The sequence below is a fragment of the Aquarana catesbeiana genome, linkage group LG05, assembly GCF_042186555.1.
Source record: "Aquarana catesbeiana isolate 2022-GZ linkage group LG05, ASM4218655v1, whole genome shotgun sequence".
Taxonomy (NCBI): domain Eukaryota; kingdom Metazoa; phylum Chordata; class Amphibia; order Anura; family Ranidae; genus Aquarana; species Aquarana catesbeiana.
Window position 1 is genome coordinate 534,487,493 of NC_133328.1, and position 15,866 is coordinate 534,503,358.

Sequence of the window (15,866 nt, forward strand, 5' to 3'; positions counted from 1 at the left end):
GGTACCACCAGTGCTGAGCTTTCCCAGGAATGGCAGCAGGCAGGTGTGAGTGCATGTGCTTGGTGGATGGTCTGGTGTCAAGAAGGGCAACAAAGAAGCCACTTATCTCTAGGAAAAACATCAGGGACAGACTGATATTCTGCAAAAGGTACAGGGATTGGACTGCTGAGGACTGATAGTAAAGTCATTTTCTCTGATGAATCCCATATCTGATTGTTTGGGGCATCCAGAAAAAAACTTGTCCGGAGAGGAAAAGGTGAGCACTACCATCAGTCCTGTGTCATGTCAACAGTTAAGCATCCTGAGACCATTCATGTGTGGGGTTGTTTCTCAGCCAAGGAAGTGGCGCTCACTTACAATTTTGTATAAGAACACAGCCATGAATAAAGAATGGTACAAAAACCTTCTCCGAAAGCAACTTCTGCCAACCATCCAAGAACAGTTTGGTGACAAACAATGTCTTTTCCAGCATGATGGAGCACCTTGCTATAAGGCAAAAGTGATAACTAAGTGGCTTGGGGAACAAAACATTTACATTTTGGGTCCATGGCCAGGAAACTCCCCAGACCTTAATCCCATTGAACTTGTGGTCAATCCTCAAGAGGCAGACGAACAAAACAAACCCCACAAATTCTCACAAACTCCAAGCATTGATTATGCAAAAATAGTCTGCCATCAGTCAGGATGTGGCCCAGAAGTTGATTGACAGCATGCCAGGGTGAATTGCAGAGGTCTTGAAAAAGAAGGGTCAACACTGCAAATAATGTCTCTCTGCATAAACTTATTGGAATTGTCAATAAAAGTCTTTGACACTTATGAAATGCTTGTAATTATACTTCATTATACCATAGTAACATCTGCCAAAAAGATCTAAAAACACCGAAGCAGCAGACTTTGTGAAAAATAATATTTGTGTCACTCTCAAAACTTTTGTCTACTGCTGTACTAGCAGATTTAGATACACTAACACGTTGAAGTCAAACTCCAGCTTACACTTTATAAGCAGTTACCACAAATAGTTGTTTTCCTTTTTGGGATAAAGGTGTTACATACAAAAAAAAATGATCATTGTATGTGCCCATGTCAATGGTAAATAATTTGTCTCACCCCTCTAAATGCTTCATCTGCTTGTTTTTTCAAAAAACAACAGACTTATTGGTCAGATCACCAGGTGAAAATAATGGAAAGAAAGCCTAAAAAAGAAAACTAATGCAGTCACCACATCTAAGAACTGGTAAGCTGAAAATGAATAAATACTTGTTTTTGGGTTTAATACTGCTTTAAACTGAATCTGTCAGACATTTTCAAAAACTGCAGTCCTACCTGTTGTAACTACTGTTAATTACACAAATCCTCATCCGTGGATTCCTCTGATTAGTCGGTTTAGTAAATACCTCAGAGCTATTAATGATCTCGGACTTTTCACAAGAGATATTGGGTAATTCAAGATGGCTAACAGGTAAACTTTACATTGCAAATCTTACAGCCGAGATTTAAATGTCATGGAGCAATTCCAAATGTGCTGTTCCCATATTTCTTCAGCATTTTTTATTCCTTTAGGAACCATTTAGTAAAGTACAGATTCATAAGGGTAGAGCACAAGTTTACCACTAACAGTTAAAAAATGGAGAAAACAAATTTTGTTGAGGTAACCAGCCCCCAACAACCCTGTTGCTACTGATTAAAAGGTGTTATCATTTTTCCATATGTTTGTAGTTCATATACAAAAGGCACGTGTTGCACAAGGCGCCACACTAAACTCGGTCAGGAAAATGGACTTTCCAAACTATGTGTCAGCTGGGGTCTCCTCTTGGGAATTATCAAAGGATGAATTTATTGCTTCCAGGAAAGGCCCAGGATAGGTTTGTGCTATGTGTTGGATTCCTTTGTCTATGCTACTGTCTTCATTTGGCTCTTCCCTGGCGCCGAAGGCGGGGCAGGATCTGGTCCGTGCATAATTTGGCTCCGCTCTGGTGTTACCGATCATCTCACTGACTGTGCTTATTGGGGAGGCCTGCCACCTTCTCCTTTGCAACTGATCTTCTTTGTGTTTAATGGAATACCAGGCCAGAAATATAAAAATGAATCCTAAGAATTTCAAACCAGCTGCCAGTCCAAAATAAACGAAACGAAATGATGTCACGTTGTATTCCCAGCAGGAGCCTTGCACTCCACAGTCCTGCTGCCAAAGCATGCAAGTTGTATCAATAACAGCCCCGAAGTAGATCGGTGTAGGAATGTAAGCTGCAAAAACAAAGACACGTTGGGGAGTTTGGAAATTTGCATCATTTCACACAATAAATAACGTGCAGTGAGACACGGTAGGTTGCCAATGTAATTACAGAGTGTTAGATGGAAAATCTATAGCTAACTCTGGGGTTCGTTTTTTTTATATAAAGTATACAAAGACAACCTTATTTCACTACATGTTTGCATTTATTGATATGCTAAGATCAAAATGTTTTAACCCAAGAGTCAAAGCCCAAGTTACAAATCGCTCAAACATATCAAGTAGCCTTGGTCATCTTTCGGAACTTAGAGTCAATACCTGGTTATTTACCTCTAGTCACTAAAGCAAGTAAATGCCACTGACCTGGGTCATACACCACTTTGATGGAATTTAAATATATACCTCTATAAAGAACTGCATTAGCTCAGCAACATTTGCAGGCTGTTAAGCATTAACAGTTCTTTTCAGGTCTTGTCACATGACCTGATTTCAGGCCATTCCATAACTTAAGCCATTTAGCTGTTGACCTACTTGCATGCTTGAGATCGTTCATCCTATAGGACCCAAATGCAATTCAGCTTCATCTCATGGACTTATGGCCTAACATTCTACTTTAGAAGTTTCTAACACAAAGAGGAATTAACGGCTCCTTTGATAACAGAAAGGTGCCCAAGGTTAGTAAAAAATACTGAGTCTATCACACAGCCAACACCATGTTTGTTGGTGTAGGGTCACTCTATTTGGTCTTAAGGTCCATTTCATACAGTTAGTAGTAAATCCTATTTATCACTTAACAGTAGCCAAAAAAAAAAACATTTTCTGTACTTACGATATACAGTATGTCACAAAAGTGAGTACAGCCCTCACATTTTTGTAAATATTTTATTATATCTTTTCATGTTTTGCTTTGCTACAATGTAAAGTAGTGAGTGCACAGCTTGTATAACAGTGTAAATTTGCTGTCCCCTCAAAATAACTCAACACACAGTCATTAATGTCTAAACCGCTGGCAACAAAAGGTGAGTACACCTCTAAGTGGAAATGTCCAAATTGGGCCCAATTAGCCATTTTCCCTCCCCGGTGTCATGTGACTCATTAGTGTTACAAGGTCTCAGGTGTGAATGGGGAGCAGGTGTGTTAAATTTGGTGTTATCACTCTCACTCTCTCATACTGGTCACTGGAAGTTCAACATGGCACCTCATGGCAAATAACTCTCTGAGGATCTGAAAAAAAGAATTGTTGCTCTGCATAAAGATGGCCTAGGTTATAAGAAGATTGCCAAGACCCTGAAACTGAGCTGCAGCACGGTGGCCATGACCATACAGCGGTTTAACAGGACGGGTTCCACTCAGAACAGGCCTCGCCATGGTCGACCATAGACATTGAGTGCATGTGCTCAGCATCATATCCAGAGGTTGTCTTTGGGATATAGACGTATGAGTGCTGCCAGCATTGCTGCAGAGGTTGAAGGGGTGGGGGGTCAGCCTGTCAGTGCTCAGAACATACGCTGCACACAACATCAAATTGGTCTGCATGGCTGTCATCCCAGAAGGAAGCCTCTTCTAAAGATGATGCACAAGAAAGCCCGGAAACAGTTTGCTGAAGACAAGCAGACTAAGGATATGGATTACTGGAACCATGTCCTGTGATCTGATGAGAGCAAGATAAACTTATTTGGTTCAGATACTGTCAAGCGTATGTGGCGGCAACAAGGTGAGGAGTACAATGACAAGTGTGTCTTGCCTACAGTCAAGCATGATGGTGGGAGTGTCATGGTCTGGGGCTGCATGAGTGTTGCCGGCACTGGGAAGCTACAGTTCACTGAGGGAACCATGAATGCCAAGATATACCGTGACATACTGAAGCAGAGCATGATCCCCTCCCTTCAGAGATTGGGCCACAGGGCAGTATTCCAACATGATAACGACCCCAAACACATATCCAAGACGACCACTGCCTTGCTAAAGAAGCTGAAGGTAAAGGTGATGGACTGGCCAAGCATGTCTCCAGACCTAAACCCTTTTTAGCATCTGTGGGGCATCCTCAAATGGAAGGTGGAGGAGCGCAAGGTCTCTAAAATCCACCAGCTCCATGATGTCGTCATGGATGAGTGGAAGAGGACTCCAGTGGCAACCTGTGAAGCTCTGGTGAACTCCATGGCCAAGAGGGTTAAGGCAGTGCTAGAAAATAATGGTGGCCACACAAAATATTGAAACTTTGGGCCCAATTTGGTCATTTTCACTTAGGGGTGTACTCACATTTGTTGCCAGCGGTTTAGACAATAATGGCTGTGTGTTGAATTATTTTGAGGGGACAGCAAATTTACACTGTTATACAAGCTGTACATTCACTACTTTACATTGTTACAAAGTGCCATTTCTTCAGTGTTGAGTGTTGTCAAATGAAAAGATATAATAAATATTTTACAAAAATGTTAGGGGTGTACTCACTTTTGTGAGATACTGTACATATATATATATATATATATATATATATATATATATATATATATATATACACACACACACACTATATTACCAAAAGTATTGGGACGCCTGCCTTTACATACACATCCCAGTCTTCGTCTGTAGGGTTCAGTATTGAGTTGGTCCACCCTTTGCAGCTATAGAAGCTTCAACTTTCCTGGGAAGGCTGTCCACAAGGTTTAGGAGTGTGTCTATAGGAATGTTCGACCATTCTTCCAGAAGTGCATTTGTGAGGTCAGGCGCTGATGTGGACGGTAAGGCCTGGCTCACGTTCTCCGCTCTAATTCTTCCCAAAGGTGTTCTATCAGGTTGAGGTCAAGACTCTGTGCAGGCCAGTCAAGTTCCTCCACCCCAAACTCGCTCATCCATGTCTTCATGGACCTTGTTTGTGCCCTGGTGCACAGTAATGTTGGAACAGGAAGGGGCCATCCTCAAACTGTTCCCACAAAGTTGGGAGCATGAAATTGTCCAAAATGTCTTATATGTATGTTTTGTTTTTTTTCTTCCCATCACCCCCTTTCTACATTGTGGAGGAACTTTTGCGTGCCTTGACAAACCCATGACTGTTGCTTCACCACAGGACTAGGTTTAGTCCCTCCCCTAGAAGGACTGATTTTATACAATTCCTGTTATATCTGAGCCACTCACTGAAACACCCTTAACTGTTTCAATCACCCAAGATGACATTCTCTAATATGCTTGATGTATTCTATGTTTTGCCGATAATTGCTGTTGATACTCATCAATGATATATATGATTGTTTCATCTGTAAGCTTGTATTTTGAAAACCTTCAATAAAATTCTTTGAAACAAAAAAAATGTCTTGGTATGCTGACACTTTAGGAGTTCCCTTCATTGGAATTAAGGGCCAAGCCCAACCCTAAAAAACAACCCCACACCATAATCCCCCCTCCACCAAATGGTTTGGACCAGGGCACAAAGCAAGGTGCATAAAGACATGGATGAGTGAGTTTGGGGTGGAGGAACGTGACTGGCTTGCACAGAGTCCTAACCTCAACAAGATAGAACACCTTTGGGATGAATTAGAGTGGAGACTGCGAGCCAGGCCTTCTCATCCAACATCAGTGCCTGACCTCACAAATCTGCTTCTGGAAGAATGGTCAAACAGTTCCATAGACACATTCCAAAACCTTATTGACAGCCTTTCAAAAAGAGTTGAAGCTGTTATAGCTGCAAAGGGTGGGCCAACTCAATATTGAACCTTACAGACTAGGACTGGCATGCTATTAAAGTTCATGTGCGTGTAAAGGCAGGCATCCCAATACTTTTGGTAATATTTATTATTATTATTATTTCAGGTACTTATATAGCGCTGTCAATTTACGCAGCGCTTTACATATACCTTGTACATTCACATCAGTCCCTACCCTCAAGGAGCTTACAATCTAAGGTCCCTAACTCACATTCATACATACTAGGGACAATTTAGACAGGATCCAATTAACCTACCAGCATGTCTTAATATAGTGTATATACAGTGAGGAAAATTATTATTTGATCCCCTGCAGATTTTGTACGTTTTCCCACTTACAAAGAAATGAAGGGTCTATAATTTTTATCATAGGTGTATTTTAACCACTTGCCAATGGGCACTTAAACCCCCTTAATAACCAGACCAATTTTCAGCTTTTGGTGCTCTCACATTTTGAATGACAATTACTCAGTCATACAACACTGTATCTATATGAAATTTTTGTCCTTTTTTTCACACAAATAGAGGTTTCTTTTGGTGGTATTTAATCACCACTGGGTTCTTTATTTTTTTGCGCTATAAAAGAAAAAAGACCGAAAAATCTGTAAAAAAATGCATTTTTCTTTGTTTCTGTTATAAAATTTTGCAAATTAGTAATTTTTCTTCATATATTTTGGCCAAAATTTATACCGCTACATATCTTTGGTAAAAATAACCCAAATCGGTGGATATTATTTGGTCTTTGTGAAAGTTATAGAGTCTAAAAGCTATGGTGCCAATCTCTGAAAATTGATCACACCTGAAGTACTGACGGCCTATCTCATTTCTTGAGACCCTAACATGCCAGAAAAGTACAAATACCCCCCAAATGACCCCTTTTTGGAAAGAAAACATTCCAAGGTATTTAGAAAGATGCATGGTGAGTTTTTTGAAGTTGTCATTTTTTCCCACAATTCTTTGCAAAATCAAGTTGTTTTTCTTTCTTTTTTTTTTCACAAAATTGTCATATTAGCAGGTTATTTCTCACACACAGCATATGCATACCACAAATTACACCCCAAAACACATTCTGCAATTACTCCCGAGTACGGCGATACCACATGTGTGAGACTTTTACACAGCGTGGCCACATACAGAGGCCCAACATGCAGGGGAGCACCTTGAGGAGTTCTGGAGTGCCCAGGCCAATTCTGACATTTCTCTCCTACATGTAAAAATCATCATTTATTAGCTAGAAAATTACATAGAACCCCAAAACATTATATATGTTTTTTTAGCAAAGACCCTAGAGAATACAATAGCGGTCATTGCAACTTTTTATCTCGCACGATATTTGCACAGCAATTTTTCTTTTTTGTTTTGTGCTTTAAAAAAAAACAAAACAGTAAGGTTAGCCCAATGTTTTTGCATAATATGAAAGATGAAGTTACGTCGAGTAAATAGATACCTAACATGTCACCTTTCAAAATTGCACACGCTTGTGGAATGGCGCCAAACTTCGATACTTAAAAATCCCCATAGGCGACGCTTTAAAATTTTTTACTGGTTACAAATTTTGAGTTACAGAGAAGGTCTAGGGCCAAAATTATTGCTCTTGCTCTACCAATCGCAGCGATACCTCACATGTGTGGTTTTAACACCGTTTTCATATGTGGGCGGGACTTATGTATGCGTTCGCTTCTGCATGCGAGCACACGGACAGGGGCGCTTTAAAAAATTTTTTTTTTTTTATTGTTCATTTTACTTTATTTATTTTAGTTTGACACTTTTTTCCCCCAAAAGAATTTTTTGATCACTTTTATTCCTATTACAAGGAATGTAAACATCCCTTGTAATAGGAATATGGCATGACGGGTCCTCTTTACAGTGAGATGTGGGGTCAATAAGACCCCACATCTCACCTCTAGGCTGTGCCTGAAATAAAAAAGATCGTAGCGGTGAATAGGTAGAAGCACCGGAGGGCGGCGGGAGGGGGGGACGTCCCCTCTCATCTCCCGTAAGAACGATCAAGCAGTGTAACAGCCGCTATGATGTTTCTTAAGGTGTAAGGAATCGCAGCGATACCTCACATGTGTGGTTTTAACACCGTTTTCATATGTGGGCGGGACTTATGTATGCGTTCGCTTCTGCATGCGAGCACACGGACAGGGGCGCTTTAAAAATTTTTTTTTTTTTTTTATTGTTCATTTTACTTTATTTATTTTAGTTTGACACTTTTTTCCCCCAAAAAGCTGAAAAAGCTGATATCTGAATGATGCCTGTAGCTGCAGGCATCATTCAGATATCCCTGCACAAAGTCAAGGACGTCGTATGACGGCAGGCGGGAAGTGGTTAAAACATTTTTTTTTTTTAACACAAAGTTGTCCATTTATACAATATTTCTAACACATAGCATATACATACCAAAAATGACACCCCGAAATAGATTCTCCTACTCCTCCTGAGTACGGCGATACCACATGTGTGAGACTTCCACAGCCTGGCCACATACAGAGGCAGAGTATGGCTGAGCATGGCCGAGTATGGCTGGGTATGGCTGGGTATTGCAGAGTATCGCCGAGTATGATTGGGTATGGCAGAGTATGGATGGGTATCACTGAGTATTGTAGAGTATGGCTGGGTATTGCAGAGTATGGCAGAGTATTGCGGGTTATGGCAGAGTATTGCAGACTTTTGCGGGGTATTGCAGAGTATGGCAGGTTATGGCTGAGTATGGCTGAGTATGGCAGGGTATGGCAGAGTATGGCAGAGTATGGCAGAGTATGGCTGGGTATCACCGAGTATTGCAGAGTATGGCTGAGTATGGCTGAGTATGGCTGAGTATGGCTGAGCATGGCTGAGCATGGCTGGGTATGGCAGAGTATGGCAGAGTATGGCTGGGTATCACAGAGTATTGCAGAGTATGGCTGGGTATTGCAGGGTATGGCAGAGTATTGCAGGGTATTTCAGGGTATGGCAGAGTAATGCGGGGTATTGCAGGGTATTTCAGAGTATGGCAGAGTATTGCGGGGTATTGCAGAGTATTGCGGGTTTTTGCAGGGTATGGCAGAGTATTGTGGGGTATTGCAGAGTATTGCGGGGTATTGCAGGGTATGGCAGAGTATTGTGGGGTATTGCAGGGTATTGTGGGGCAATGCAGAGTATTGTGGGGCATTGTAGAGTATTGTGGGGCATTGCAGAGTATTGCACAGCATTGCAGAGTATTGTGGGGCATTGCAGAGTATTGTTGGGTATTGCAGAGTATTGTGGGGCATTGCAGAGTATTGTGGGGCATTGCAGAGTATTGCACAGCATTGCAGGGCATTGCAGAGTATTGTGGGGCATTGCAGAGTATTGCACAGCATTGCAGAGTATTGTGGGGCATTGCAGAGTATTGCACAGCATTGCAGGGCATTGCAGAGTATTGTGGGGCATTGCAGAGTATTGTGGGGTATTGTAGAGTATTGTGGGGCATTGCAGAGTATTGTGGGGCATTGCAGAGTATTGCACAGCATTGCAGGGCATTGCAGAGTATTGTGGGGCATTGCAGAGTATTGTGGGGTATTGCAGAGTATTGTGGGGCATTGCAGAGTATTGTGGGGTATTGCAGAGTATTGTGGGGCATTGCAGAGTATTGCACAGCATTGCAGAATAGTGAGGGATGGCTGAGCATGGATGGATAGATGGCTGGATGTCACTGTGCAGCGCTGTGGGCACTACAGATGCAGCCCACAGCGTTGCTACCATCCATCCATCCCCCTCTCCGCTCACAGTGTACCGATCGGTACACAGGAGGGGAGGAGAGGAATCGGCCTCATGTGTTTGTTTACATGTGATCGCTCTGTCATTTGACGGAGTGATCACATGGTAAATTGCTGCGATTAGCGGCCATTTACCGAGATCCGTGATGCGCCAGGTCCTCTGGACCTGGCGGTCACGGATGCTCTTGAGTGCCCTAGGGGGCGCGCGAGAGTGGAATCCTGGGAGGACGTCCCTGGACGCCCTCCCAGAGTTAAGCAACCGCCCTGTAGCCTTCATTTGGCTATGGGCCGGTTGTTAAGTGGTTAAATGATAGAGACAGAATATCAACCAAAAATACAGAAAAAACATGATACAAGTGTTATAAATTGAGCTGCGGTTCAGTGAGAAAAATTAGTATTTGATCTCCAAGTAAAATATGACCTAGTACTTGGTGGAAAAACCCTTGTTGGCAAGCACAGAGGTAAAACATTTCTTGTAGTTAGTGACCAGGTTTGCACACATCTCAGGAGGGATTTTGGTCCACTCTTCTTTACAGATCGTCTATAAATCCTTAGGGTTTCTTGGCTGTCGCTTGGCAACTCAAAGTTTCAGCTCCATCCATAAATTTTCTAAAGGAATAAGGTCTGGAGACTGGCTAGCCACTCCATGACCTTAATGTGCTTCTTCTTGAGCCTTGGCGATATGTTTAGGGTCATTGTCATGCTGAAAGGCCCATCCATGACCCATCTTCAGTGTTCTGGCTTAGGGAAGAAGGTTCTCATCCAAGATTTTACAATATATGGCCCCATCCATTGGCCCCTCAATGCGGTATCTTTAGCAGAGAAACAACCTCAAAGCATAATGTTTCCACCTTCGTGCTTGACTGTGGGAATGGTGTTCTTAGGGTCATAGTCAGCATTTTTTTCTGGATTTTTGGTCTCTATTATTTAAAATACACCTAAAAATTATAAACCCTGATAAAAATTATAGACCATTTATTTCTTTGTAAGTGGGCAAACTTAGAAAATCTACAGGGATCAAATAATTATTTCCCCACTGATATATATATATATATATATATATATATATATATATATATATATATATATATATATATACACATATATATATATTCCCGCCCCACATATACAGTGGATATAAAAAATATACACACCCCTGTTAAAATGTCAGGTTTTTGTGATGTAAAAAAATGAGACAAAGATAAATCATTTCAGAACTTTTCCCACCTTTAATGTGACCTATAAACTGTATAACTCAATTGAAAAACAAACTGAAATATTTTAGGGTTCGGAAGCAAAAATAAAAAACTAAAATAATATGGTTGCATTAGTGTGCACACCCTCTTATAACTGGGGATGTAGCTGTGTTCAGAATTAGGCAGTCACATTCAAACTCATGTTAAATAGGAGTCAGTACACACCTGCCATCATTTAAAGTGCCTCTGATTAATCCCATATAAATTTCAGCTGTTCTAGTAGGTCTTTCCTGACATTTTCTTAGTCGCATCCTACAGCAAAAGCCATGGTCTGCAGAGAGCTTCCAAAGCATCAGAGGGATCTCATTGTTAAAAGGTATCAGTCAGGAGAAGGGTACAAAAGAATTTCCAAGGCATTAGATATACCATGGAACACGGTGTAGACCGTCATCATCAAGTGGAGAAAATATGGCACAACAATGACATTACCAAGAACTGGACGTCCTTCCAAAATTGATGAAAAGACGAGAAGAAAACTTGTCAGGGAGGCTGTCAAGAGGCCTACAGCAACATTAAAGGAGCTGCAGGAATATCTGGCAAGTACTGGCCGTGTGGTACATGTGACAACAATTTCCCGTATTCTTCATATGTCTGGGCTATGGGGTAGACTGGCAAGACAGAAGCCTTTTCTCACGAAGAAAAGCATTCAAGCCCGGTTAAATTTTGCAAAAACACATCTGAAGTCTCCCAAAAGCATGTGGGAAAATGTGTTATGGTCTGATGAAACCAGGATTGAACTTTTTGGCCATAATTCTAAAAGATATGTTTGGCACAAAAACAAAACTGCACATCACCAAAAGAACACAATACCCGCCGTGAAGCATGGTGGTGGCAGCATCATGCTTTGAGGCTGTTTTTCTTCAGCTGGAACAGGGGCCTTAGTCAAGGTAGAAGGAATTATAAACAGTTCCAAATACCAGGCAATACTGGCACAAAACCTTCAGGCTTCTGCTAGAAAGCTAAACATAAAGAGGAACTTCATCTTTCAGCATGACAACGACCCACAGCATACATCCAAATCAACAAAGGAATGGCTTCACCAGAAGAAGATTAAAGTTTTGGAATGGCCCAGCCAGAGCCCAGACCTGAATCCTATTGAAAATTTGTGGGGTGATCTGAAAGGCCTGTGTGCAGGAGATGCCCTCACAATCTGACAGATTTGGAGTGTTTTTGCAAAGAAGAGTGGGCAAATATTGCCAAGTCACGATGTGCCATGCTGAAGGAATCATACCCGAAAAGAATGAGTGCTGTAAAAAAATCAAAAGGTGCTTCAACAAAGTATTAGTCTAATGCCGCGTACACACGAGCGGACTTTACGGCAGACTTTGTCCTGCGGTCTTTTCTATGGACTTTCCGAATGAACGGACTTGCCTACACACGATCAACCAAAGTCCAACGGATTCGTACGTGATGACGTACGACCGGACTACAACAAGGAAGTTCATAGCCAGTAGCCAATAGCTGCCCTAGCGTCGGTTTTTGTCTGTCGGACTAGCATACAGACGAGCGGATTTTTCGACCGGACTCGAGTCCGTCAAAAAGTTTTGAAACATGTTTCATTTCTAGGTCTGGCGAACTTTTGGGGAAAAAAAGTTCACTGGAGCCCACACACGATAGAATTGTCCGATCGACTCCAGTCCGCCGAACCAAGTATGCCGTAAAGTCCGCTCGTGTGTACGCGGCATAAGGGTGTGCACACTTATGCAACCATATTATTTTAGTTTTTTACTTTTACTTCCCTCCACCTAAAAGATTTTAGTTTGTTTTTCAACTGAGTTGCACAGTTTATACGTCACATTAAAGGTGGAAAAACTTCTGAAATGATTTATCTTTGTCTCATTTTTTTACATCACAGAAGCCTGGCATTTTAAGAGGGGTGTGTAGACTTTTTATATCCACTTTATGTACACACATATATAATACAATGGAAGCAGGGAACAGAGTAAAACCTTCATGCCAGGAGATAAATTACACAATAATCATTGGTATATACGCTAACAGATCCCTGCACTGATGCTAGTTAAAGTTTACTGGCAATCGTGTAAGAATTACTGGCTTTTTCATCACATGCTCAAGAACAATAAACAGAGCTATAATAACTGGAGATCAAATTGTGTTATCTTTCTCTTCCACCACACAATAGGAAACCCATTGCTTGACCTCTCTATTGGGTCAAAATAAGTTTGATTGTGGGACACAAATAAAAAAAAGGCAGGGGGTACGATTCAGGCATATCCATTAGTAACAGAAATATGCAGCAATGGATAGCATATCACCTCAATCTATGAAGGACATTTCAAACCTGCCAACAAATATATCCCCTTTTTTTAAAGAAAAGGAACACTTTCTGAGTAAGATAGGTAGAGTCAATTTTTTTCAAAAAAGATCATTTCCAAACTAACAATATGATGCAGGTCACTTATTTTTACTAAGTGAACTTTATTGGAAGACCCAGCAAAAATATTTTGGGTCCAAAAGACACAGCAGATAAGTCCTGTAATCAATTGCCAGTATGCCTGTTCTACAAGGCATGTCACCAAATAATGGCAATCTATACCAATCGCTCCACAATGTTTGAAACAAGATGAGCAGTCGGCAACTTTCTGAGATAGCATTACTGGGGTCCTGTACATACACAAATTATAATTTCGTGTACACACAAGCGGACTTTTCGACCGGACTGGTCCGACAGTCTATCCGACGGACTTTCCTAACGAACGGACTTGCCTACACACGATCACACCAAAGTCCGACGGATTCGTACGTGATGACGTACGACCGGACTAAAATAAGGTAGTTGATAGCCAGTAGCCAATAGCTGCCCTAGCCTCAGTTTTAGTCCGTCGGACTAGCATACAGGCGAGCGGATTTTTCGACCGGACTCGAGTCCGTCGGAAAGATTTGAAACATGTTTTATTTCTAGGTCCGTCGGACTTTTGGGGATAAAAAGTCAGCTGGAGTCCACACACGCTCGAATTGTCTGACGGAGTCCGGTCCGCCGGACCAAGTCTGCCGGAAAGTCCGCTCGTGTGTACGCGGCATTAGTAGTCATTTCCCTTTAGACCCCTTTCACACTGAGGTGCATTTCAAGCATTTTCACGCTAAAAAAGCACCTGAAAAGCTCACGAAAACCTATTTCCATTAAAATCAATGAATGCTTTTACATTGGGGCAGTGCGCTGGCAGGGTGATGAAAAAACACCCCTCTCCATTGAAATGAATGCAAAGCTCTTCAAAAGCGCCTGAAAAGCTCTTCAAAAGCGCTCAAATGTTTTACTGGCAGTTTAGAAGTGCCTCAGTATGAAAGGGGTCTTAGAGCCCTTGCACACTGGGGCGGCGTCGGCGGTAAAACGCCGCTATTATTAGCGGCGTTTTACCGTCGGTATGTGGCCGCTAGCGGGGCGGTTTTACCCCCCGCTAGCGGCGTTTTACCGTCGGTATGTGGCCGCTAGCGGGGCGGTTTTACCCCCCGCTAGCGGCCGAGAAAGGGTTAAATACCACCGCAAAGCGCCTCTGCAGAGGCGCTTTGCCGGCGGTATAGCCGCGCCGTCCCATTGATTTCAATGGGCAGGAGCGGTAAAAGAGCGGTATACACACCGCTCCTTCACCGCTCCGAAGATGCTGCTGGCAGGACTTTTTTTACCGTCCTGCCAGCGCATCGCTCCAGTGTGCAAGCCCTTGGGGCTTTCACACTGGAATACAAACAGCGGCACTTTCGGGGCGGTTTGCAGGCGCTATTATTAGCGCAATAGCGCCTGCAAACCGCCCCAGTGTGCAAGGGCTCTAAGTGTAAGGGTCCTTTCTCACTGGGGCGGTTTGCAGGCGCTATTGCGCTAATAATAGCGCCTGCAAACCGACCCGAAAGTGCCGCTGCTTTAATTCCAGTGTGAAAGCCCCGAGGGCTTTCACACTGGAGCGGTGCGCTAGCAGGACGGGAAAAAAAGTCCTGCTAGCAGCATCTTCGGAGCGGTGAAGGAGCGGAGTGTATACCGCTCCTGCCCATTGAAATCAATGGGACGGCGCGGCTATACCGACGGCAAAGCGCCTCTGCAGAGGCGCTTTTCGGTGGTTTTAACCTTTTCTCGGCTGCTAGCAGGGGGGGGTAAAACTGCCCCGCTAGCGGCCGCATACCGACGGTAAAGCGCCGCTAACAATAGCGGCGCTTTACCGCCGACGCCGCACCCGTCCCAGTGTGAAAGGGCCCTAATAGCAAAGGATAAGTTCTCATATTATCTGCTGTTTTTCAGTAGTGGTTGAGGTTAGCCTCCCAGGGATGCACACAGGAGAGGGTTCTATTGTTGTTCTATTACTGAAGGAGGCCAAATATTAATAATAACATTTTATTTCAAGGCTCCATTAGAGTAGTAAGCTAGTTTAACACAAAGAAAAGGATTTGCCACAGGCATGTGAAATTTCCCAGAGAGTTGGGGAAAAGACATTATTTGCTATTTTTTATGATATAAATTATGTGACATTTACAGTACCAAGTGTGAAATCCAAGCCCAGAGGGGGAAATTTACTTGTGCATAGAAACCAATCAGATTTTATTGTTAAAGCCTAATTGATCAAGCTAAAGTTAAAAGCTGATTGGTTACTATGCACAACTGCACCAAGTTCTGTGTGCACCAGTTTTAGTAAATCTCCCCCATTACATCCTACAGAGGCAAAAAGCGATAGTAAGGGATTTATACAGTGCCTTGAAAAGGTATTCATACCCCTTGACATTTTCCACATTTTGTCATGTTACAACCAAAAACGTAAATGTATTTTATTGGGATTTTATGTGATAGACCAAAACAAAGTGGCACATAATTGTCAACTGAGAGGAAAATGATAAATTGTTTTCCAAATTTTTTACAAATAAATGTGTGAAAAGTGTGGCATGCATTTGTATTCCGCACCCTTTACTCTGATACCCCTAACTAAAATCTAGAGGAACC

At 42.3% G+C, this 15,866-nt stretch overlaps 1 protein-coding gene across 1 annotated transcript in view; it reads right to left on the reverse strand.

The window, feature by feature from the left end:
* Positions 1-412: 412 nt before the first annotated feature.
* The window catches only part of SLCO5A1 (solute carrier organic anion transporter family member 5A1), a 177,599-nt gene continuing 162,145 nt past the window's right edge, over positions 413-15,866 (reverse strand). The window contains exon 10 of the mRNA XM_073631780.1: positions 413-2,244. Within this exon, the coding sequence (XP_073487881.1) occupies positions 1,787-2,244 (458 nt within the window). The 3' untranslated portion in view covers positions 413-1,786. The remainder of the gene's footprint in view (positions 2,245-15,866) is intronic.